At 33.1% G+C, this 24,164-nt stretch overlaps 3 protein-coding genes across 8 annotated transcripts; 2 read left to right on the top strand and 1 right to left on the bottom strand.

Annotated features, from left to right (window-relative positions):
- Window positions 1-118: 118 nt before the first annotated feature.
- LOC135130642 (uncharacterized) lies at window positions 119-16,823 on the top strand. 6 transcript variants are annotated; one of them, XM_064058069.1, is made up of 16 exons: window positions 119-442; window positions 794-1,237; window positions 1,291-1,362; window positions 1,414-1,523; window positions 3,835-4,193; window positions 10,128-10,375; window positions 10,428-10,779; window positions 10,929-11,053; window positions 11,104-11,215; window positions 11,260-11,360; window positions 11,412-11,821; window positions 11,876-12,342; window positions 12,401-12,584; window positions 15,857-16,076; window positions 16,126-16,294; window positions 16,352-16,823. In XM_064058069.1, exons 2-16 carry the CDS (start codon window positions 836-838, stop codon window positions 16,744-16,746), a joined length of 3,726 nt encoding a protein of 1,241 aa, XP_063914139.1. In that variant the 5' UTR covers window positions 119-442; window positions 794-835; the 3' UTR covers window positions 16,747-16,823. The 6 variants fall into 6 exon arrangements, with proteins under 6 accessions (XP_063914139.1, XP_063914136.1, XP_063914138.1 ...); XM_064058066.1 differs by having other exon boundaries at window positions 660-1,237; XM_064058068.1 differs by having other exon boundaries at window positions 621-1,237; window positions 11,266-11,360.
- A 4,662-nt stretch (window positions 16,824-21,485) lies between these two features.
- On the top strand, window positions 21,486-22,365 carry LOC135130646 (chromatin complexes subunit BAP18). The gene is made up of 4 exons (XM_064058072.1): window positions 21,486-21,637; window positions 21,777-21,868; window positions 21,917-22,015; window positions 22,074-22,365. Exons 1-4 carry the CDS (start codon window positions 21,620-21,622, stop codon window positions 22,303-22,305), a joined length of 441 nt encoding a protein of 146 aa, XP_063914142.1. The 5' UTR covers window positions 21,486-21,619; the 3' UTR covers window positions 22,306-22,365.
- Window positions 22,321-23,906, bottom strand: LOC135130645 (probable RNA methyltransferase CG11342). Its single transcript, XM_064058071.1, has 2 exons — window positions 22,943-23,906; window positions 22,321-22,893 (listed from the first exon to the last, which is right to left on the bottom strand). Exons 1-2 carry the CDS (start codon window positions 23,117-23,119, stop codon window positions 22,357-22,359), a joined length of 714 nt encoding a protein of 237 aa, XP_063914141.1. The 5' UTR covers window positions 23,120-23,906; the 3' UTR covers window positions 22,321-22,356.
- Window positions 23,907-24,164: the final 258 nt, after the last annotated feature.

Here is a 24,164-nt window from a genome sequence, read left to right as displayed (position 1 = left end):
GCGTGAGTCTCAGCGGTCACGTGTAACGTTCTATGTATCACAATTGGTTGATCAATATAAATTTGAAATTCCCGCGAAACGGCAACTTGCTGCTGGACCGCTACAATAAACGTGGCAACACCGCTTATGGGTCTACAAAGACTATTCGTTTTTCTTGAAATTTTACTAAAATGAGGTCGATTTATAATTTTTTAATGTTCATTTAATCAAAATTTATCAGTCAAAAACGACAGCGGCAGTCTGGACATGACTTTCTATCACAAATCGGTTAATTAGAGGCGCTGTGGTAGTTCTTCCAGTGACACGCCATTTTATACGCAGATCTGGAAGTTTGCACGGAATTTCGTGAAAAAAGTGATTATTCAGAAGCAAATATTGTGAAAAATTGGTGTAATGATAACCGCAAGTGTTGATTTTAGTTGATCGAGCTATTTTCGTTGAGGTAAGTGTAAATTTTTCATCTCCAACAATGTGTTTTAGCATGTTGAACCCCATTGTATAATAACGTTTTGCGACACATTTGTTGAGCATTTTCTCAGTTCTTGCTCTTAAAAATTAGTAACGTAGTAATTCAGAGTCACAACAGCCATATTGATGAAAATTTTAACGCCAACTTATAGATTTTATTCGACAACCATGTTCTGATACTTACTGTTAAGTGAAAAGAATGGCCCAGTATTATCGTGTGTTAAGCCAAGATGAAAAAAGCAACGAAGAAGTAGCGCAATTTTACCCAAACCTTGACGAGAATCAAACGGTTCAGTATGTAATTGCGTCTGATGGCACTCAACAGCAATTCCAAGCACAACCTGTAGTGGTTTCTTCGGACCAATTAATGGTGGTTGAAGGGCAGGGCCAGCAGGTGATCATTGACCAGTCGCAAGTTGCATACCCACCCTCCCAGTATGTAATTCAGGATAGTTCGGGAATTGAGTTCCAAAACAATCGACAACAGCAAGTCTATTATATGACTAATACTCAACAGAACCAGTCTGTCATTGTTGAGCAGCAAATGACACAACAACCTGTGGTCCTGAACCATCAAATGATGCAGAGCCACATGTCTAAAAGTAACGCGAATTCTCCAATACATCAAAATTGTCCTAATACTATTAGTGCACAAGTGATACCAGAAAAAAGTGTTGCTACGATGCAGCAAGTCAGAAATCAGTTGAAAACGCAAGCTGTGCGCCAGGGGAACGTTATAAACGCGAGGGGGATGGTTATGAATGCACAGGTTCGGTTTTTAAGTTGTACTAAATTGCATAATTTGGTTTTTTGGTGTTTTAGAAGGTGGCAACTCAGGGAATGTCCAAGGAAATTATTCAAAACTTTGCAAGAAATGCTTCAAGTGATAAGGAAGTATGTTGTTGTACTATTAATTATTAGACAATTACTTATTTGTTTTTGTAGAGTGATAGAGAAGAAGATGCAGTTGCTTTGTCTGATGGCAGACTTATCAGTTATAGTCAGTATAGGAAAATTATAACCTCACAAAAGCAAAATCAAACTGTACAGGAAAGGTATGATGCCATTTAATATACTTAAAAACATAATAGAAAATTAATCAGGTAGTGTTCTTGCATTTCAAAATTGTTTCAAAGTATATTTGTTGTCCCTGATTATTGACACTGTGATATTAATTTTCAATTAAATAAATCATCATATGACAAAAATTTTGTAACACTAGTAAGATATTATTAAAATACAGTTATTTGGCAAAAAAGAAACACTTTAATACCTAAAACTTATTATTTTGGTTTTTATTGAGATTTATTCGTTTGTACATTATTTTTTCGCCAAAAATTATAACAACCCCTGGTTGCATTAATTCCTTTAATTTTGTGTTACATGTTTCAATTTTTCAAAGAATGTCTACATAGATTTTCACACTTTTGACCTTGTTTTCTTATTTGACTGCAACATAGCGCTCAGACATATATACAGAACCTTTAAATTTTACTAGACAAATTATACAAAAACAAGTCTTAAAAACTCTAAATTGTATGGGCTGTCATATGGTTTGTTGCACTTTACAGAAATCTGTAGAACCCTGAAAAGTAGATGTTTTATCTAAATGTTTTAAGATTTTGACTGGACTGGATACATGAAAATTTATTTTACTCTTAAAGTTAAAAATTATTCAGCTGTTGAAATATTGCTTTCAAAATATAAATAAAAAAGGGCTTAAAACACTATGCTTCCTAGGTATGGAGTCTTGAGCCTTTTTTCCAATTTAATTATTTCTAGTAACACTAAATACAATGGGATTTACTTACTTACCTATTTGCATGTAAATGTATAATCCACTTTTTTAATTGTTAATTCTATAAATGAAGTCATATGTTTCAAGTTTCGTTTTCAATTATATTTATTTTACCGCACATTATTTTCTTTTTTATGAAAATATACAACATCTTGTTGTAACTCACTATTTATTCTGAAAAACTATCATTATTAATTGATGTAATTAAAGTTTTATGCGCTCTTCTCTTTAAAAAGTGGTAGAAAATTTGGAACCTGTACCCAATCTTTTGAACAACTGAATTATTAAATTTGAAATTATCTTCTTATTTAAAATTGATTATTATTATTTTATAAATTGCACAAATATTCAAATTTTGTAATTAAAAATTACAGGTTCCTATATTTCTACGATAAATTGTTTACTTATTCTGAAACTTTTTTAATAATGTGGACGTCTACGTGTACTCATTTTTTATGCTATTAGTATATTTGCAAATCAGTGTGTAAAGATAATGCTATCAATATTTATTTATATACAAATTTATGTAGTATGACATATGAATTGCCAACATACAATTTGTAATACTTTTTTTGCACTAATCACTAAAATATTTAAAAAAAGTCTTATTGATTTTCCATGGGGTGGAGTATTACATTTAAAAAATGGTTTGTAGTAAATAAATTTACACAGAAAACGAACAGTCGTATTTTTTGTCACTCTTATTGCATAACAAGTACGTTATGTATTTGCAACTTTTGTTTGGATAATGAAATAAATGATCTGTACTATTTAAATACAAATTTCGCGCCGTTAGATATGTAGTGACATTTATGATGTAAACAACGTCTTTACAGCTGTTCGCAAGATAAAGGTTAGAAATGTGTAAAAATGATGAAACATTGTAAAATTACTTCACAAAATAGATGTATATTGTACTGTTTGGTGATAAAATTAAATAAATTTTTTATGGATAAATAAAGTTGAAATTAAAGAAAACTGTTTTTGGTAATCTAACCTATATCAAGACCTTGACAAACGGTATACGTTTTTGAGTCAGTATAAAATAGTAGCTAGTATTGTTAAAATTATTAGTTTTTTGTTTGATGTGTGGTGTGCCAGTAAAGTTCAAACCAATGCTTGAGTTCCCATTACAAATTACAGTTCTTTGTTTAATACCATAAAGTGATAAAATAAAATATCCAACTGTGGCAAATGATGTCGTCTTCGATGTACAAGTACTGTTTTAATTTTATGCATGCATTGTATATCGTTTCGTTTTACTTTGTCCACCCTACGTTTTCATGTCAGTCAAAAATAACATTTTAAAGCGGAATTGTCTGGAATATCAGCTATTCCCATTCTAAGAATACATCAATATAACTTAATTATTCATTACAAGTCGTCGCAGTTTTCATATTATGAATTACTTCCTAAACCTTATAATTTATATTGATTAACCAATCTATTATTCACCTTAAATTGCATGCACTTTTTCACTCCCACGTTATTTCTGATCTCTGATAATTAAAATTTAATTCGTGGCCAATGTCGTTGACATTAACCTAACACGGTTTCTACACTTTCAGGATTGCGTCACCAACCATCGCAAATTTACCCCAAAGAAAGCCCAGAAACACCCCAACAAGCAGACTTCGCAATGCGAAACCGAGACAGGCTGCGCGCGGAAATAATCGCAACTTCATTCAGAATTCTTCAATTGACGAAGCGCAATATGAAGAACATAAACAGCCCTTGAAGCAGATGCAACAGCAGTTCCAAAATCAGATGGCTCAGAGACAGCAAATTAACAGAGCACATCCGCAACAACCCCTGCAAGAATCTCAAAGCCAGTATCTTATTCAGCCCAGAGCACGGGACAGTAAGCCCCAGGTGCAACGGCCGTTGCCTCAGTTCTTGCATTCTACTCAAATACAAAATATAATCGGTAAGATGTTTATTTTTTGCCGCCGTGTAGTTGGTTGTAGTTGTGGTAGTTTTTATGCAAAGAATTTATATAAATTATCGTGTCTTGATAAAGAAAAGCCAAATAAAAATTCTTCGCGAATTGTGCAATATCAGTTTATTTTGAATTAAAATGTGTGTTGGTGTTATTGAATTTTTTAATCTGATAAGCTGAAACGTAAGTTGAAATGTCATGTTTTGCGGTGGTATCCATTAAAGTAGTTTTATAAAAACCCACTTTTGTTTATCTTTAGCAATTAAATTTCTAGCAGTGAAAAACAAATGACATTTTTATGTCATATTATAAGCTACTTTGAAAATAAAACATTTTTGCTGAGGTAATTTTAAGTGTTGTAATTTTTAATTTTTTCGAATTTGACAAATTCGTTTTTTCCGGCATAGTTATTAAAAGTATGACAAGAAATTTTGTAGATTTTTGGCATTAATCGCAGTCATTTTTAAACCCGTGCTTGTTTGCTTGTTTGTTAATCTAATATTTTTATGCAAATTTTTGATTCTTCACAAAGTGTTCCTAAGCTTGCTTTTGAAGAAGTTTGATTAGAAGTTTCTCACGTATTACTAGGTTAGGGAAATTGAAGTGAGAAGGCTGGCTACAGCTAACTATAACATAAAAATATCAAAACAATAATTAAGGTGAGTGACGTTTTTAATTGCTTTTAATTTTTGTTGGCGAACTTGCTTGAAATTTATAGTGTGACTCGCTCCATTGTTTGTAGTTTAACAATGTATCTGTGTAGCGCTTGTCATTAAAAAAAAAAAAAAAAATACAGAATTAAATTTTAGAATTTATCTAAGAAATTAGACTTGTTTGTTTGTGCTACAGAGATTGGGGAAATTCTTCTACTACCTTTCAAATAATTTTTCTTCTTACACGAACTTTAAGTTTTGACCAAGTTTAATAAGGTTAGAAGTAAAATGATAATTGAGGTTGCTAGTCAATTTCGAAAGTGTTCCCAAATTTTGTAATTTTTCAAAAAACTGGATATGATATACTATATTTCGGGAGTGAGGGAAGTTCGGCCTAAATGATCGCAGACCATTTTTCCAATATAAAAATTTCTCGTCAACGAAATCTGTATCAGAAAAAAAGCTAACAGTTTATAAACTAAAATTTTTGCAAGAATCTAGTACTTTTTAGGGTGTTTGTAGTCAGCATGTTTGTTGCCAACAGTACTAGTTGTCAACATCCATCCATTCAACAACATTGTAAATTGTTCTGCATCTTCATGGAGTTTCGAACGATTTATTTTCTAATCTCCACTTTTATAACCAAATAGTACAAAAGTAAAACATGCAAATGATACGAAGTAAAAATGAAAACGAAATTTTATAGTAGGAAGTGTTGCCAACCGTGTAATCATGTGCCGTACCAGTAATGGCTAGAAAAGAGATGCGAGTGCAAGAGTATGTGCCCTTCGTAAATACCGATTGACTATTTATGATTGAAGGAAGTTTTTGGGGTGGCAATTCTGAATTATAACAGTTTTGGCATGTCAGTTCACAGTTGTCAATTTGACATGAGTGCGCCCAAGAAACCAATAAAGATGGCAGCTACTAATTGGTGCCCAAAATTTCACTTTTACGTCAGGTACGCCATCGTAAGATTTTAAATACGTTACCAACTTTACAAAAAAAAAAACACAAACATTAATAGTCACTTGGTACTAAAAAAATGGCGCGTGACTTGACAACCAAATGTTAACATGTTACCAACACAAAGCAGCAAAAAATAAAAAGCGTACTTTACGAATTATGTAAATAATTATTTTTAAAAAATAGATAACAGCCTTATGGAAATTTATACCACGTAACAAATTATACAACCAATGGTCCGGGTTGCACATGTATCTAATCTTACAACATATTTGATAATTTTAATGAGTTACTATTGGCAGCACTACTTTGACCACATGTTACCACCTGTTCCCATGCGATTATTGGATGGATTGGTTAGTTGACTATCAATGACGAAATATCACCGGAAACCATATTTACACATTATAATGAACGAAGACAGAGAATCGGCGGTCTTCTTTTTCATACAACATTGACATTTACACTAGGGAAATTTTTGAAGGTGTGTTGCATGTGTTCAGTTCGGGGAGAGTTATGTTGGTAACACGGTTCAAGATCTTGGAACCCTTTTGGCAACTTGAAAGTTCCTACAAAACACAGAATCTTACTTTGGAAAAATAAACAAAAATAACGTAACAATTCATGGATAATTGGGAAATTTAAATCACGTGACATTGATAACGAAAAATAGATGGTCTCCTTTTTGACGTTTACAAAACGGAAAATTTTGAAGATTAGTTGCAAAATGAACAAATGCAACCCGTCTCTACTAAATATTTATTACAATCGATCGGATCGCATGTATTCCTTGAAGCCAACCTTTAAAAATTTCAATGTTGCATGCAAAAGGAGATCGCCTGTTTGTAACGTGTAAATATGGTTTCTCATAATATTTGTAAGGTAACTGACGTTACACATTACTGTTTTAGTTGGTATCAAGAAGTTTTGCTTGAAATTTGTAAAAAAATTTGCTTAAAATTTATAAACCTGGCACCCCACCTTACTTCAGGTCGTCAAAATTGACATGGTTCACAGTGACATTTAATTTACAGCAAAATGTGTTGTTGATTATTTATTATTAAAATGCCAGAATTTAACTTTTTTGAACGCTTAAAAGTGACAGCGTCAAGCAATTTAACCAGGTTGATTCTATTGTCAACATAGACAATAATTATTAAATCACTCTGTAGTTAGTAGTGTCATTGTAAGCTGTCACCATCACTTAGTTTTTCAATTTTCTACTTATTCTTGATATAAAACACAAAACACTGACTTTAAAAACTTCCCCTCGTTTTATAAGACTTCTGAAATGTTGCAACAGTGATGACAAGCGGTAACATGCAGTCGAAGTAGTGCTATCAACAGTACCTCATTCAAATTACCAAATGGGTTGCAACATCTTGAATCGCGTTACCAACCTAACATTATAGTAGTTGAACTCAACAGCCATAGTCCACTCCCACTCGGGTTGTATGTGTCCAGTTTGCAACCGCTCTTAAAAAATTTCCCTTGTGTAAATATTAATGTTGCATGAAAAAGTAGACTTCCGATGTTATCTTTGTTCATTGTAACGTGTAAATATGAAGTCGGGTAATATTTGTGACGTAATTGATATAATACAGAATTTCTATAAATGGTTACAAGGTCGAAGTAGGTCATGAAAACGTGCCGCCTCTCAGTTTTAGACGTTACTAAATGCCCAAGGACGCACGACAAATACCACACGCATCTGTATAACTGGTTGCCTAAATACTTCATATCTCATTAAAAAATAAAACAAATTCATTACAATAAAAAAAAACAAATTTATTGCGGTTAAACATTACAGTGAATGTTGAAAATGTTCTGCAATTCTTTCGTCAATACCCATTCTTCTATTTCATGTGGCAACAGGAACACCTGACTGCTGAGAAAATCTTGTCAAAAATGTTTGCGGATTCTGCTCAAGTCGTCTCAAATCATCAACAACTTCCTCAGATGCTGAAAGCCTTCCAGGAGATTTCCCTTAGTTGACACTGCCACTTCGAACAAATCTGTTGATTACATCTTTAATGTGAGCCTCTAACGGTTTTCCTTAAATTATTAAATCACGGTATTTGGCCAGATATTCTTGCTTACACGCGGTTACAGAATACACACACTCTTTGTTTACGAATGTCCCATTGCGATAACAATGAAAATATCTTGTTCAACAGAATAAACCATTTTCGCGGCAAAAACAAAATTTTCGTGCGCAAGCACCAAGAGTTTTGAAAACGACTGTTTTGTTGTTTTGAGCTTGGATCAACGAGAATTACTCTAATTCACACTTGAAAAACGTTAAAACAATAAAAACGATGACTTTAAATGACAGGTTACAAATGACATTAATGGCAAGTGAGAACTGTCATAGTGAGACATAATTTCAACGAAGCGGGATTTTTGAAATCCATGGCTAACTACGCCCTTAGAATCATTTATAAAAGCCCTGTAGTTAGTAGTGTAAGCTGCCAGGGGAAAGCACAGTCAAAAATAATAAACACAAAACACTCCGTCACACGTCACGTCGGGCCCTACTATGTATAGGAGAATCAGCGAGACAAGACAAGACGTATACGTCATAAGTTTTGAAATGACGTATTATACTGCCAACATGAAAACGAAAATTTGTTAACAGATCACGCTCGGTCACGCTTAGTCCGCACAATCTGCACATCTGTAATGTTGGTCAGCGTGCGCTTCAACTTGCTTTGACAGGTGGATTGATTTGTACGGCTTTTTAGCGATTCAGGCGTGTGAGATCTGACAATCCAATGCAGTGCGTTTTCTTGGACGAAACGTGGATTTTCCATGGTGGTACTACTACCAAAATCTTGGCATGATGACAGGATGAAAAGTGTCAAATCGATAAAACCGCGTCGGTGTTCACCAAAGTGACGTCATAGACGAACAATGATGTCTACGTCTTGTGTCGCTGATTCTCCTATAGTCAAAGTAGTGTTACCAACAGTACGTCGTTCAAGTTACCAAGTAGATTGCAACCAACTGGACACATGCAATCCATATACCGCGTGATCAGAAATGATTGAGTCTGTTGGCAATCCTGGATTTAAAATGTAAGCAAAACATAACCTAAATTTATCGCTTGTCGCGATTGACATATCTGTCACAAAACATAGATTTGCTTCCACTATACCAAACATAAATGCAAGAAAAGTTCATATTTTTACGTAAAATATCCAAATATTACTTCTATATTGCTTACTTTTTAGAAGTCCCATACAAATGTTGTTTACGACCAAAGATAAACGAAAGATACTACTTTCTGTCTCTCTCACAACAATTGTATACAAAATAACCGCCACAGTAAAACCAACTCACAAGCACTTATAAAAACGACGAAAAATAAGCTACAGTTGGTAATATAGACGTTTCGATTAAAAAGAGATGTCAATTGACGCCCGCGTAATTTAAATCAACCAACAGTTACAAGGAGTACGAATACATGCGCACTACACTACACTGTTATCACGAGACGCAACTAACCTCAAATTAGTGTATAGTGCGACACAAATTCTCTGAAAGCTAGTCAAGTCAAGAAAATTGTAAAAAAATTGACACTGATAAGTCACACAACTCTTATTAGACCGATAATCTCCGAAACTATTAGAGTGATTGTTGTCAAGTTTTATATGTATTTGGGGAATATTAGGTAGATGGTAAAACATTGGCTAAACTTTTTCTGAACTTCCCCACTAACAATTTGATGACGTCCCCCAATATTTTACATGGTAAAGACTATTTAATTTTTTTTAAATAACGCTGTCATACAACAGTTGCTTACAATGAGAAAATGATTAATTTTTTTTTACTGGACTTTATAACTTCATAAGAAATATTTTTTGGAGTTAAAAATAATTAAAACTTTGGACTACAATTACACAAAAACGTGATTCAATTACAACAACACTTACTGTATACCATTTTGAGAAGTTGTTAACGTCATTTTAAATGTTTATATTTTTTCATTGTTCGTGTTCAAATTCGACGATAATTTTTTTGTTAATCTATGTTTCCAAGGAGTATGTACATTTGAACCACACCTGGTTAAGCGTGTATTCTGCGATATATCGTTTTACATAAGTTGGAATTCAATCAAATTTGAATTGGTAAATTTAGCTTATCAGGGAAATTATAAATTTAATTTTGATTGCGTCGTTTGTGCGTCCATATTTCAAAATAACTGCAGAACTACATTGTTTAAAGTATAAATTCTTTGTATTCTCTCGACATGCATAAAACATAAAAAACGAGTACTTTATTTTGGGTATTACTTTACCAGACAGCACACCCAAAGGCGAGGAATACACAGATTCCATACGTATGTTGGTACTACTTGACAATGGAGAGCAAAGACTTATCACCTTCACCCTACCTAAAGAAGCATGCACAATTCAAGAAATTCTCGAACAGGTTGGAGTTCCTTTCACAAAAGATACCCCAATTCAAGTAAACGAAGCCAATTCGTATGGTCTTAACTACATCGTTGCCGTTGGAAATGTTCCCGGATTTTCAATAGATGCATCACCGGTAAGTTTTCCAAATGAATCCTCTTCAAATTTCCACTGTTCTATGTACTTAGCAACAGGAGGAAGCCATTCTTGAGAATGAATTCATACAGCAACAACAGGCTGTACCACAAATGGAACAACAGCAAGACGCGGTACCACAGGAATCGCCCAAGGCAGCAATAACTCCAGTAGCGCCGTCTTCGCCAGAACCCCAAAAAGATTTACCCCCAAAAATAATCGAAGGGCAGTTGGCTGTTTGCGCCATCTGTGGATACGTTTCAGAAGATTTTAACAGATGCATGAGGTGTAAAAGGAAATTGCCGGAAAATGTAAAGGCTATTCCAGCCAGTAGTAATAACGGGAAGAAGATGGATCTTAGGAGTGCGATGGCGGAAAAAAGATTAGGAATGCAAAAGACTAACGGTAGTGCTTCGTGGTTACTTTATATGAAATTCAACTATAATAATTACGATTTTGTTGTGCAATAGTTTCCGCGATAATTACGTCGTGATTTTTTTTTTTATTGTTTCGTTCCTTTGAAGTATTTTTAAATTCTCTTTTTTTATTATTAGGTGTCCCGAGAATGAATTTGTTGCCCAAAAAACGTCCCTCGAAGCCATCAAAGTTGATGGAATGTGAAACGGTGGTTGTTAGCTCTGATGAAGAGGACTCTGATCAGAAGACCCCCGTTAAAAATGTAATAAATAATTATGAAACTTAAGTTTTGTTTACATTTTATTTCGTTAGGTGAGTGAGCAACTGTTGGAAAAATTGGGAGCTTCTGTAACCATAAGCCCGATTTCTAAGGAGCCTTCTATTGTGGATATCCAAAAAACTAGTATAGCAGCAACTTTAAAAGGTGAGACTTTGATTAGTGTTGTTCAAAAGTCATAGTAAACCCAGTTTTAGGTGGAGAAAAAGTACCAGTAGAACAAATAAATAGTGTTCTAGTGTTGTGCCGAACTATAAGAATAGGTTCCTATCGATTTGTACCTCCTGAACCAGTAAGTAATTTTCGCGGGTGTCATATCAGTACTTCACCCACATTTTTTCAGATTAAAATTGATTCAAATGGGTTGGTGTTAAAAGTGCCACATCCAAAAAATGAAAACACAATAAAAATAATAAAAATAGACAATAGTGATATCGTAAAAGTATTGATAAGTTTCCAAAAATCTCTCCCCGTGTTATTCTATTACTTGTTACCATCCGTGGGTGCGATAGTTCGGGCTGCTCTAGATATGGCACAGGGTTCAGATTACTTCTTTGATCCCTTATCAGAGACGGAAGAATCCCACAGAAGAATAACTCTCTTGCCAGAAACGTTGTCAGAAGAGTGTAAACACATCCTACAAAAAATATACGCCAAAAACTCGGTATTGGATGAACTCACCTACAAGGAAGCAAACGACATTTTAATCAAAACTTGTCCAAAAGAATTATCAAAAACAGTCCTAAACTACAGGTACGTAAGAATGCTTCCAAAAACCGGTCAAAGTAAGTTGATGCATTTTTGTAGCAGTGTTACAGAAATCAAAGCAATTCTGATGTATCCAGCGGAAGGCAGAGGCAGAATTACTATAAACACAGAAGATTATATGTGTTTAGGTCAAGATCAGTTCCTTAACGATGTTATCATCGATTTTTATCTAAAATATTTATTGTTAAACCTACCAAAAGAGCAGCAAGATAAAGTGCACGTCTTTTCGACGTTCTTTTACAAGAGGTTAACCACCAAACCCATGAAAGCGTCACGGAAGTCGCAGCCCACTGAAATTGATCCTAATTTAACACCTGCACAAAAAAGGCACAGTCGTGTTAAAACATGGACGAAAAATGTAAACATATTTGAGAAGGATTTTATAATTGTGCCAATTAACGAAAATTGTCATTGGTTCCTAGCGATTATTTGCTTTCCGAATATGAACGGCAGCCAGACCATGGACGGTCAACCTATTAAAATCGAACCAAAACAATCTAAGAAAAGTAAGGAATAGACGAGAAAGTATGAGGTGTTAATATAACGCGATGTGTTTTGTTTCAGAAAAAGGTGGACTGGGGGCTGTAAAGGAGAAAAAGATTGAACCGTCTATCATGTGTGAGGATGCAGAGTTAAGTGATAAAGATGAAGCAGAAGGTGATGACAGTGAATTGGACTCTGATGATTCAGAAGAACCTCCAGCTACACTTCTAGTTGAAAACAATAGCAATAGGCCTGCTATTAAGCAGTAAGTTTTTAATTTTTTTTTTTTTTTGCTGCGTTTTCGAAAGTTTTTCATAGCTTAGAATTGCAATGAATTGTAACATTTTGAGACGCATGTATTTGACAGATGCTTTTTTTTTCATAAGTGAGACTTGCAGGTAAGTAGTTTTATTAATTGCGCAAAGTAAAGCTTAAAAACACAAAGCTATTCTTGGATTTTCATTTTACTTTTTACTGCTAGTAAGTCTATGAATTTCAAATTATAAAAAATACTAATTCAGTGGTATCAAATTATGTTGGTAATAACAGCCAAGCTTTGATTGTTAATAAAAACTGTAAGAATTACCGATAGGCAACTTACAGATATAGGTTAGGTTGATTTAATTCATTAATGTTTAGTTCGAAATTACAAATAATACTGTTTGCTCCCCACACAAGACCATAAGTTTTCCCCCCTAATATTTATGTAATAATTCTCTTCCTTTTCTCTGAAAAAACTAATTGTTTTGTAAATGTACTAAATGCGTAGCAACATTGCAACAATCACAACGTAAATATAACCCAGTGTTGCCAACAGTAAAAATAGTCACCCCAAAATTCAAACAACTTAGTATAGCAAAAACGAACGAAAGTGTCTCACTTTTCTATCAAATGACCAAATCGACTGGATTTCTTTAACTGTTCATAAAATTTGTGCACCAGATTTAGTAAGGTGGTAACATTGCAGTTGGTTCAGTAACCTAAATTAGTTTGCATGGTTGCCAATAGTATAAAAATATATAAATGAGTTCCAGTGTTGCCGAATAATCGCAAAAATGACTGCGCAGCAGGGTTACCAATTTTAGAAATTGTTATTGTTGGAAAAGAGCTTGAATTGTCTATTGTTTAAATTTTGACATCAAAAACCTGTAAAAACCACACGAAGGTCACTGTTTTGGTGTAATAAACTACGTTTTTCTTACACTTCAGGTAACGGTACAAAAATTTCAAAATATAATTTCTTTGTTCGTTAACCCTTGCGGCAACACAATACCTAAGTAGTTGTTAGTAGAATAGGACTGTTTGAGTTGGCAATAGAATTAACCAATTTTGACAAAATTTTCTTGCGCTGCTATTGACAAACCTGTTTCAAATATACCACTGACGCCCTCAAGAAAGTTTGGTTGTAACTTTTTAATAATCAATAATAAATTTTTACGTAAATTAAATGTCACTGTCCACCATGTCAGTTTTGACAACAGGGAGTAACATGGAGTGACAGGTCTACCAATCTCAAGCAAAATTCATTGATGCCAACTGAAGCAGTACTTAGACGTCATCTTTTAAATAAAAACAGTTCATGTCGATTCTTTTGTATTTCAAATTTTTTTGATTTTCCTGCTATTCATCTTGTAGTTGCGACTTTAAAGTTTATATATTCTAAAATGATATTGAGATTGGTAATTTATCTATTGGTTTTACTGTATTAGCCTTTTAGATTATTTTTGTCGTACTATACACGAAATCTAGGTATTTTGATGATGATATTTTTGAGGTTATTTACATTTAGGCAACTTTTTTTATTTCTATAAAAACCGCCCTTAAAACCCAAAAGTCAAATTAAATTTTGCTGTACGTCAAGGGTTGTCAGTAACTATCATTACATTCCTGCCACTGTAGATTTCTTAAATCTCTAGTAATTTTTCACCAGTGAGGACAACATGATGACATTTTGACAATTGACAACCTTAATAAACTAACTTTATAATGACAATTCAAATAATATTGCAAGGCAAAGTAAATGTGCATAAAATTAATAACATATAAAATGTCATGATTATTTTGACAGATGACAAATTAAATATGCCAAAAGTGGCAAGTCAGTAACATTTTTAAATTTCACAACTCCGCTGATATAAGCAACATTTATGAAAACACACAATTGCACAAATGACAATTTATAAAGTAATGAACCAACTCTAACCTAAATCAGTATTTATTTTTTATAAGTGGTAGATCGTCTTGAATAAATGTAGAGCGAAGATATTTTGTTAACAGTATCCTATAATTTGCAAGCTCTTTTTGCTAAATTAAAAAAAAAAACACCATTGGTTATATATAGTGACGGCAAAATTAAATTTGTGATGAACCTAATTTTCGAGTGTTTCTTTCTGTCAGTAATTGTTAACACTTAACTAAGGTGACGATTTTAATATTGATATACGTCATAAATTAAAAAATTCACTATCGCTAATGTTGGCAAGATTGTTTCACTGACAACATCAATGTACCGCCGATAGCCAAAAAAAAAACTGGGATATAACTAGATAATCTTGAAAACTAGAAATTTAAAACGTACAAGTTGAGTTTTTGCCAAGAAAATATCATTTTATGACAATTCACAATGCTAACATTTTCAGTAGTCAACCGTTTGCTTAGTATTGACGTTTTTGCAGATTTTGGCAACTTCTGCCATCAACGATTTTTTCGATGTAAAGCGGTACGCTTGAGGGATACGTATGTTTTAATTATTTGGAATCAGTGTTGCCAATCGTGTAATGTTATTTCTAGAGGACGTTTCGAAACGTTGGCAGTGTTGCCAATTGCAGGAACCAATAGAACCCTAATAATGGTGTAAAATTTATGACTTTTAGCAAAATTATTTTGTCTTTCGAAAATCCTCTAATTAATAACGCGACACAAATATGGTTTGTCTTAAAATTTCCAAGTATGACAAATCTAGTTTACTTTGCTAGTTAGTTAACTGAAAGTCAAGTGTACTTTATTTTTTAAATTTACAAAATAGATTATATATATTAACAAATTATTTGAAATATTATAATATATAACATTTACGCTGAGTACAAATACAATTATTTACTATAAATACGTCAATTAATACTTGTTGATTTTTTTTTAACAAATTATGCAATGTCAGTGTTGCCACTAGTAAAAATTTGTAGAGTACGTTCCGAAAATGACATGCAAATTTTGCCAATCTTGCAATCACCAGTGTTACCAACAATATCCAATTCTTCTTCAGATGTGACTCTTTCATACGATCAGTGTTGATAATACTGAAACAAAAAATATTGGTTGATTTCAAATTCATTCAAAGTTGCTAGCAAATGTTACTTTTACATTTTTATTCATTTCTTAACCGAATTGTCAAACGAGTAAAACAACTAATCGTTAAAATGGCATTGCTTCCAAGGTCTTTACATGGTATTTTTTAAATTCCTCCAAATAAAAATAAAATTCTTAATGATTCAACCAGTGTTATCTTGTGGAGTTTAATAAAATGCACATTTTTTTTAGACCCTGCGTGCTCATTTTTGATTCATTAGCTGGAGCCAGCCGAAGTCGTGTAGTGGCAACTCTCAGAGATTACCTAACTTGTGAATACAAAGCCAAACTAAATGTGGACAAAGTTTTCACAAAAGATGTAATAAAAGGAGCTTGCCCCAAAGTTCCACAACAAACCAATTTTACAGACTGTGGATTGTACCTCCTCCAATATGTAGAACAGTTTTTCAAAGTAAGTTTTTTGCAAAGTATAACATAGAGAACTTACGTTTTTTTTTTAGGACCCTATAAAGGATTATTATATACCTATTAGTCATCTGAAAACATGGTTTGAAGAAATCACAGTCACTAAAAAAAGGGAAGATATTTCTTTACTAATTCAATCATTAATGAAGGAAGCTGGAAAAGATTTAGATATACTACCAGAGGTCGTTTTCCCCACACAAAATGGTAGCTATTATTTTCGCATTGTAATTTACCATATATCAGTGTTTTTACAATTTACAGGCGAATTAACAGAACGGGCGCTAATGGAAAAAGAAGATAAATTTATTGATCCAGATGAAGATATAATGGAAGATGAGGATGAAGAATATGTACCTCCAACGAGAAAATCTAAAAGTGTTGACAGTTCCAGAGACAGTGGCGACACAACGCCAGAGAAACCTACAACTTCTCCCATTAAACCAAGTGATAGTGCTAAAAGTGAATTATTTAATGAACAGACTGTTGTTAGTACAACGCTTTTGAAACCGGATATTAGTGAATTACCAAAACAAAGCAACAGAGACACGTTATCATATCTTAAAGCCAAGCGGATTATTAGACATAAAAATAACGCGAACAGTGATGGCGGACCTGAATCAAAAAAATTAAAAAATTCAGACGCAAGTGGCACATAATTTTTTGTTACAATTTTGTTTTAAATATAGGTACTGCGAAATTTGTGATTAAATAAATTATTCAAAGTACCCTTAAAGTGTACGAATTAATCAATATCTGTATGTAACGTAATATTATGAGTATTTTATAGGATCATAATTTGACAGTTGTAGTTATTTTATTTTGAATGATTAAACGTTTAAACTAAGGTTGAGTAGTGTGTTTCTAAAAGGTCATTGAACTATCAATGTTGCCAATGAACTAATTAAAAATGACATCAGTGTTACCAATATTACCAAAAGTAAATGATGTCAATGTTGCCAATAGATTATGAAGAGATTTCAAGGTTACCAATCTAATTAAAAATAATAACCAGGGTTACAATTTATGCAGAAACAACCTTAAACCTTTGTCCGTCATGTTAAAATAAGGGTCAACGTAAGTGTTTCAAACAGAATGGAGTGCTAAATTTTAGTATCGAAGTTAAAATAAATTATATTTCTAGTGTACGCTTTGACAGTGTTGCCACTAACGGCGCACCAACATTCATATTCAATGTTGCCAAGCAAAGAATTAAAAAATTTATTCAAAACAGTGTCACCAATAGTCGATCTTGAAAAATTGACATTTTGAAAAATATGACAACGTGGCGTAGACTTTGAGTGACCTTGGTCGTTGACACCAATTTTTACCGAAGAAAACGAACCGTAAAAATAAAATACATGGGCATGTTACAACTGTGTAAAAAGTAATGATAAATATAGTCGTTGTGTTATTTATGTGATTGTAGTTCCGATTTTGTTTTAAGGTTATGTTTATGTACTGAAAACAACTGAGAGTAGACAGGTGAACATGAGTGTTTTGTAACAACGATCGATAAATAAAACGTTAATTAAAACTATTGAAAATCAACCAAATCTCCAATTAGCCGTTCACATAACTTCAATGTCTTGCTGTTGGGGGCAAAATTATAAAACGGAAATTTGTTGGTTTTTCACTTGTTTTTAGTCGTTTTTTCGAATCAGTTGAATTCATTTGAGACTATAATATAGAAGAAACTAATTAATCTAATAAAGGTAGTTGGATACTATAACGGTAAATAAAAATAAAGAAAAAATTTTGTATTAAGTAAGTAGCATCTAATCAACGCAAGCGCAAAGTACCTAGGTAAATTGCGAATAAATTCAGTAAATGCTGTTGCAGTCACGGAGGAGAGAATGCTTTTTCATAAGGATACATTTTAGATCCTGAGGACACCCTTGTCCATAAAAAATCAAAAATGGCGGACCTAGGTAACCAATCAGAGCTGTTCGTGGAGGAACTGGATGGTTGGATGAAAGACGCAATGAAGAATAACTATTAAGATTTCATAGAAATTATCACAGAATATTGTAGTGAGGCTGTTTGATAGGACACAGTGCTTATTTAGGGCACTGTATCAGTTGGCATGAGGAAAGAGTTCATGAATTCTAAAATTTGCCATTCTATTGAAACACCACTTTTTGATCGTAAATTTGGCATCGTTCGTATTAATGCATTTTCTAACTTAAAGCCCTTCATAATCAACCGAAAGCTGTTATCATTTGCTAAATTTTAAACAAAATCAACAGGTGGTGTTTCAATTGAAGTGGCAAAGACAAATTCGATATAATAGAATTAGGCAGTCTATATCGAAAGCATACAATTCTTATAGAATCCAATATAGTAGACGTAACACACAAGAAGCCAAAAAGCCTGTATGACCCTCGACTCAAGGTTCCTTTCCACACACAGAACACTGTTGTACCTAGATAGTGATTAAAAAACAACAGAATCTTGTTTTATATATATTTTCGCACGATTTTTAGAACCAATATTTTTGAAGCCTCTTTCGAAATTGAGACCTTCAAGAATGTTTTTCTATAAGATAAATTTATTTCATGTGTAAAGCTTTTTATGTGAGAAGTTATACGTTATAAACACAAAATTAGTAAGTAAACCTATAAAAAAATATTAAAACCTTCCCGTTTTCGAGTCCATGATGATTTTAATTTAACTGATAATAATTTTCAAGGTCTTTTCTCTCAAAACGGATCCATGTTTAGGAGTAGTATCTCGATAAACTGTAGATAATATAAAAACATAAATTAAGTAAAACGTCCACAATTTTAGATATATCGTTACTAAAATAAATTGACCATGAAAAAGTGAGTTTCCTGCCACGTGTTTTACGGGAATATTTCCATTATTGTAGTTAAATTGTATTAAAATTATATTATAAACAGTTAAAAAACTTAACATATGAAATGTGAATTTACAAACAATAAAACAAAAGTAACACGCACACATGTTGACGAATTCGCCAAAATTTCATAATATTTCAAATTAGAAAATCACTAATTAACTGGTCTTACACTAATTACACTCGTCGAAGGGGACAATAGCATCGAATATGATTCTTTTTGTTTAAACAATTGCAGTTTGGTGAAATTACAAACTAAATTAAACGCACCAGTTTTAAAACTTACAGCACGGTGTTAACCCAAACATCCCGCCAAAATGGGACATGTGAACGAAATTTTAAAACACAACAAACTCGCTGCAAAAGCCCTCTCTAACTTTTAAAAATCAAATCAAATCAACACAAGTTATTGAATGGAAACACACAAGTTATTGCAGTTGACTGATGAACTTGTGATAACCCAAACACCCCAACACAAAATTATTTATTCCTCCAGTGACAAAAAAAAAACCAAACAAAAGCTGCGTGCGAGAGTGACTCGTGACTTGCTCTCAGGCTGCCCAGTGGGGGCCGAATCGCAATCGGTTCTCAGCTCCAAAAAAAACTAACTTATTGAACTTTGGATGAAATTTAAATGAAATCAAATTAAACGTTCTGAATCAATACAAATATTTGAAAATTACAAATTTAATAAAAATAAAGCTAAATCTGAAGTAAAGTAACCGGATGCAAATACATAAGTTATAACACGTGTGGCAGCAAATTTAAAATTATGGCAGTCAACAGAAGAATACAATTTTAATAAACAAAATATGCAGCAGCAGCGGCACCAGAGCTGTAAGAGTGTGGCGATCGACTATGTTAATTTTATTCTGGAGCACAACAAACATACCCATAGGGGGCGTTGTAGTACGAGCGGAGTTTGGGGTTCCCGGTCGTGGCTGTTCTCGCCCACGGCGGTGATTCTATCTATCTATCGCAAGCACTGCCGCCCAGCACCTCAAGAGTGAAGTCGACAGCGTTACGTAATCTCGACCGCCCCTGAATTCTATTCTAATCTGCATCTTTTGTACAGAAGGCGTGATAAATACCGCCAGCTCGACTAGGAACCGCGCACTCCGCTTCCACCACGTGTTTCTGTGTAATTTAACCTCAATTCTATTTATATGTTCGATTCTTATAACTCTGATATTAACGACAACTGAATAAGTGTTAAAGTTCCAAAAAGAGCAATAAACAACATTTAAATTCGCCATAAAATCTTGTGAAATTTTAAGCAACAAATATTCTTATCTGAGATTAAAATTGGACATCAGATAATTTATATGATACAAACATGAATCAACAAAATAAAAAAATTAGCAAAGATTTATAAAAACAAAACCAACAAAGACACTTTCACCCACTTTCACCTCTCTACCAAGACGTAATCTTCTACCAGCCCTCTAAATAAAATCCCCAGCAGGACTACCCACTACCCGAAAGCGCTAACGTGCACATGGTTGCCTATGTTTAACGATTTTTTTGATTAATTTTTTTTTCAAATTCAAATTATTCAAATGTGTCACCACAAACTTCAACTCGTTGATTTAAAAAAAGTCTGACACGTGTCAATAAGTTGTTCTGACAATTAATAAATTACTGAAACTGCAAAGCAAATAAATTTTCGTTACTCCACACTGTAGCAAGATCTTTAAACAACAAAGAAGGTACACGTGTTAAATTATTACATAAACGAAGCATATATGAAATAAACACAACAAGCATAAATTAAATCCGGTCAAAGCTTTCCCGTTTTCGAGTACTCGATTATATTAATTTAATTGGTGAACATTTTTCAAGGAGATTCTTTGTCTCAAAATGGATCAACGTTTAAGATTAGTTTCAATGCCATCCGGAACTTTGACATATAACGTTAATTAAAATAATAAATTGAGTCTGAATAGATGGTTATTTTTATATAAACATTTATATTATTGTAAGGTAAATTGTATTAGAACTGTAAAATAGTCAAAAATTTGAACATGAACTGTGAATTTAGAAACAATAAAACGAAAATCACACGTTTTGATGAATTCGCCGAAGTTTCACAACATTTCAGATTAGAAAATCGCTAATTAATTAATTAATTATTACAGTTCTTGAAGAGGGATCGTGGCGATGATGCGATTCATTTTTGTTTAAATAATTGCCCTTTAATGAAATTGCAAACATATTGAAAGTGCGAAATTTAATTTTTACTGTCAGAATATCACGGGGGGCTTTAATATTAAAATATTCATCAAGCATATTTTGTTTTTGTTAAAAAATTATTGTCGTTATAAAGAACGCTGTTGCCACAAAATTTTTATTTCTATAAAACAACATTTTATGAAAACTAAACAAAAACTATATCTTACTAACTGTCAAATGTTTTCCTAAAATAATAACACAAAAAATAACGTTTAAATTATTAATCGTTTAAAATTGGCGGGAAGTCACGTTCGTTTTTAATACACCTGTTTCTTTGTCGTTTGCTACGCCACTGGTTATCGAGTGATGCGTCAATTTATCAATGCCAAAGCGCGAGAAGCGCTCAAAAACCAAAACAAGCTTAAAAGTGATCGTATTTTAATATTTAAGTTATTGTATTTTCAGAATAAACTGTCGTACTTACAATTAAATAATTTATAATGAGTTCTGCAAGCAAGGTAAGCGCTCTATTAATCATTGCAGTATTTTTTCCAACAGTTAAAAACAAAAAGTAAGGTTATGCATGTAAACTTGGTTTTTTAATAATTAATGCGTACCACAAAAGAAACCAAGCTACTCTAAACCGCTTTATTTTAGGTGGGCGAAATTTTTACGGCCGCAGGCCAAGCATTCAACAGACTAGGTGATCTTACAATGCAATTACACCCCAATGTCGAATCTCAATCAGGGTAAGTGTTTACTTTCGAATATCTCAAAAATAACGCATTTCCATTTAGCAAATGGACCGACGAAGAAATTGAGATGCTCAGACAAGTAGTCAAACAATTTTCTGAAGGTTTAAATCAAATTAGTGAACATATTAAAAGGCGGACAGTGTAAGTCATCCCAATTTCTTCAAATTGAATGATTCTCATTATAAAGTGGTCCATTTAGGTCTCAGATTAGAACGGCCTTAAAAAAGAAAGCATTTGAGGATGCCGGACTCCCAGTCAGACAACTAAATACAGTAACGCAACCTCAACAACAAAATGTTCAGCAACCTTTAATTAAGTCCGAAGTTACATTAAACATGTTGAACGCGGCGGAGTCCGAAGTAGACGTCGAAGGACTACACGAGGAAGTGAAGTTGGAGTTTGATGGTGCAAATGAAGAAGTTTCTTCATAAGTAATATAGGTGTAATTTTTATGGAAATATTTTTATTGTAATTAAATTATTTTAAGTATCTGTGGATGTTTTAAAAATAATTAATTTTCGACCCCAGTCACCTAGGTCGCTTTGGTAGATTTTCGTCGCATGGAGGTTCAGCATGAATTGTTCGATTTCATCTTCTACAGTTTGTCTTATTTTTAGTTCTTTGAACAAAGGAAAGTTGGCGTTACTGAGTTTCAAACGCTTAACTGCACTCCTGTAGCACTTCCATGGTTGAGGTTCAAGTATGATTAAATTACCTAAATTGCAAATTTCGCTCAGGAAGGTTTTTAAACCTTCGTCGCCATAATTCAAATGTATCCACATTGTAATCGAGAAACACGAGATTGCATCAAATCTCGTCAGTTTTCGTTTTTTCAAATAGTCCTTTATTAAAATCCTGCTACTTTCATTCATAAAGTCTAGACATAAAAATTCAACGTTGTCCATGGTTTGTACTTTTTCGTTAGACCGTTGTACCAAGACTGGGTCAATATCGACGCCTAGAATGTTGCATAAACATTGTTTTTCTTTTAAAAAGTTTGATAAGGAGATTGTTAGATCCTAAAATGGTAAATATTATTACCTGATTGAGTATGTCTGTGTTACATACCCCAGCATTGCTTCCCAAATCAAGTACGTGGAATGGCTTATTCTTTGGCCAAATATCTGATGGCAGCAACTTCAAACGAGTTTCTGGGGGATGGAATTGGTAATAATTTATGAAGTTACCATACTGCACTGCCCCTGGGTTACCCCCTTTAAAACTGAATTCTGTGGTTTCAGTCATAACTTCGATACAACATTTTGTTAATAATTACACATTACGTGACATTACCATGATTACAGACTTAAAAATGTTTACACATAATTTGGACCAGGGCTTTAGAAGTTTAGACAGTTCCTTTTTAGTGTTTTTATTTGTGTACCAACTTATGATACACGTGTAACAAGATCATGATAATACAGAAATAACCTTCATATTTTTAGTGTAGGCACTGACACATAGATGGCGACACAAAGACCAATACAAACTAGCACAAAAAAAACGTATCATGTAAGACTACTATTGCTTGTCAATTTGATTCGCTTTTACTTAAACTTTTTTTTCAGTGTGTATTATTATAAAAGATTTGTTAAATATCCTATAATACAATTACACTCTTATATAACAGATTTTTTGAAATTTTAGCCATTTTGCTTTTTGTTTAAATTATACATCAGATGATATGTAAGCACCAGGAGCCCTGAACTCTCGATTTAGCCGAAGCTTTGTTTTTCAATATGTTTTAGTTTTATAAAAAAATATTATTATTTCAAAAACATATTTTGACTTGTTTTCCCAGCATAATTATGTCTAATGTGATAATTTTTAGTCCTTGCTTCTTGTGGCTTTGATAAGCTGTTGTTGTTCCCAAGAAATTCAGACTTCGGTTTTTTTCTGAGTTCTATTGCTTATTATCAGCGGACTAGTTTTATGTAGGTTTTTCACTTTGATTTTAATTGTCGACTTTACTATTGTATACTAATCACAATCACAAAAAAATTCTAATCACATTTTGATACCACGTCGGTAACGCAATAACTATCGCTCTTGACTGACAGTTTAATTATCATCAACTGACGCAAGCGTATCAAACGCTAGATTAAAGTACAAAAAATCGCCTTGCAACTTTTTCACTTGGGTAGGTTAACTTGTCATTTATAATATTATATTATAAAGTAAATTCCACAGAAATAGGTTTATTGGCAAGGTAAATGTGATCTTGGTGTCCATTTTATTCAAAAAATTGATAACATCGTTTTAAAATGTTGTTGAGTAGTTAAGTTTTAAA

Source organism: Zophobas morio, unplaced genomic scaffold (assembly GCF_036711695.1).
Source record: "Zophobas morio isolate AGI-343-1 ecotype UQ-CSIRO unplaced genomic scaffold, CSIRO_AGI_Zmor_V1 ptg000017l, whole genome shotgun sequence".
NCBI lineage: Eukaryota > Metazoa > Arthropoda > Insecta > Coleoptera > Tenebrionidae > Zophobas > Zophobas morio.
This window is presented reverse-complemented; position numbering and strand designations above follow the sequence as displayed.

Excerpts from the sequence above, each read along its gene's own strand:
- LOC135130642 (XM_064058066.1), top strand. The coding sequence starts at position 668 with ATGGCCCAGTATTATCGTGTGTTAAGCCAAGATGAAAAAAGCAACGAA. Across the intron at positions 11,361-11,411 it reads GATTTGTACCTCCTGAACCA|ATTAAAATTGATTCAAATGG; the intron begins GTAAGTAATTTT and ends ACATTTTTTCAG. Across the intron at positions 16,295-16,351 it reads CGTTTTCCCCACACAAAATG|GCGAATTAACAGAACGGGCG; the intron begins GTAGCTATTATT and ends TACAATTTACAG.
- LOC135130646 (XM_064058072.1), top strand. Across the intron at positions 21,869-21,916 it reads AATGTCGAATCTCAATCAGG|CAAATGGACCGACGAAGAAA; the intron begins GTAAGTGTTTAC and ends ATTTCCATTTAG. Across the intron at positions 22,016-22,073 it reads CATATTAAAAGGCGGACAGT|GTCTCAGATTAGAACGGCCT; the intron begins GTAAGTCATCCC and ends TGGTCCATTTAG.
- LOC135130645 (XM_064058071.1), bottom strand. The coding sequence starts at position 23,119 with ATGACTGAAACCACAGAATTCAGTTTTAAAGGGGGTAACCCAGGGGCA. Across the intron at positions 22,894-22,942 it reads ATTTGGGAAGCAATGCTGGG|GATCTAACAATCTCCTTATC; the intron begins GTATGTAACACA and ends TTACCATTTTAG.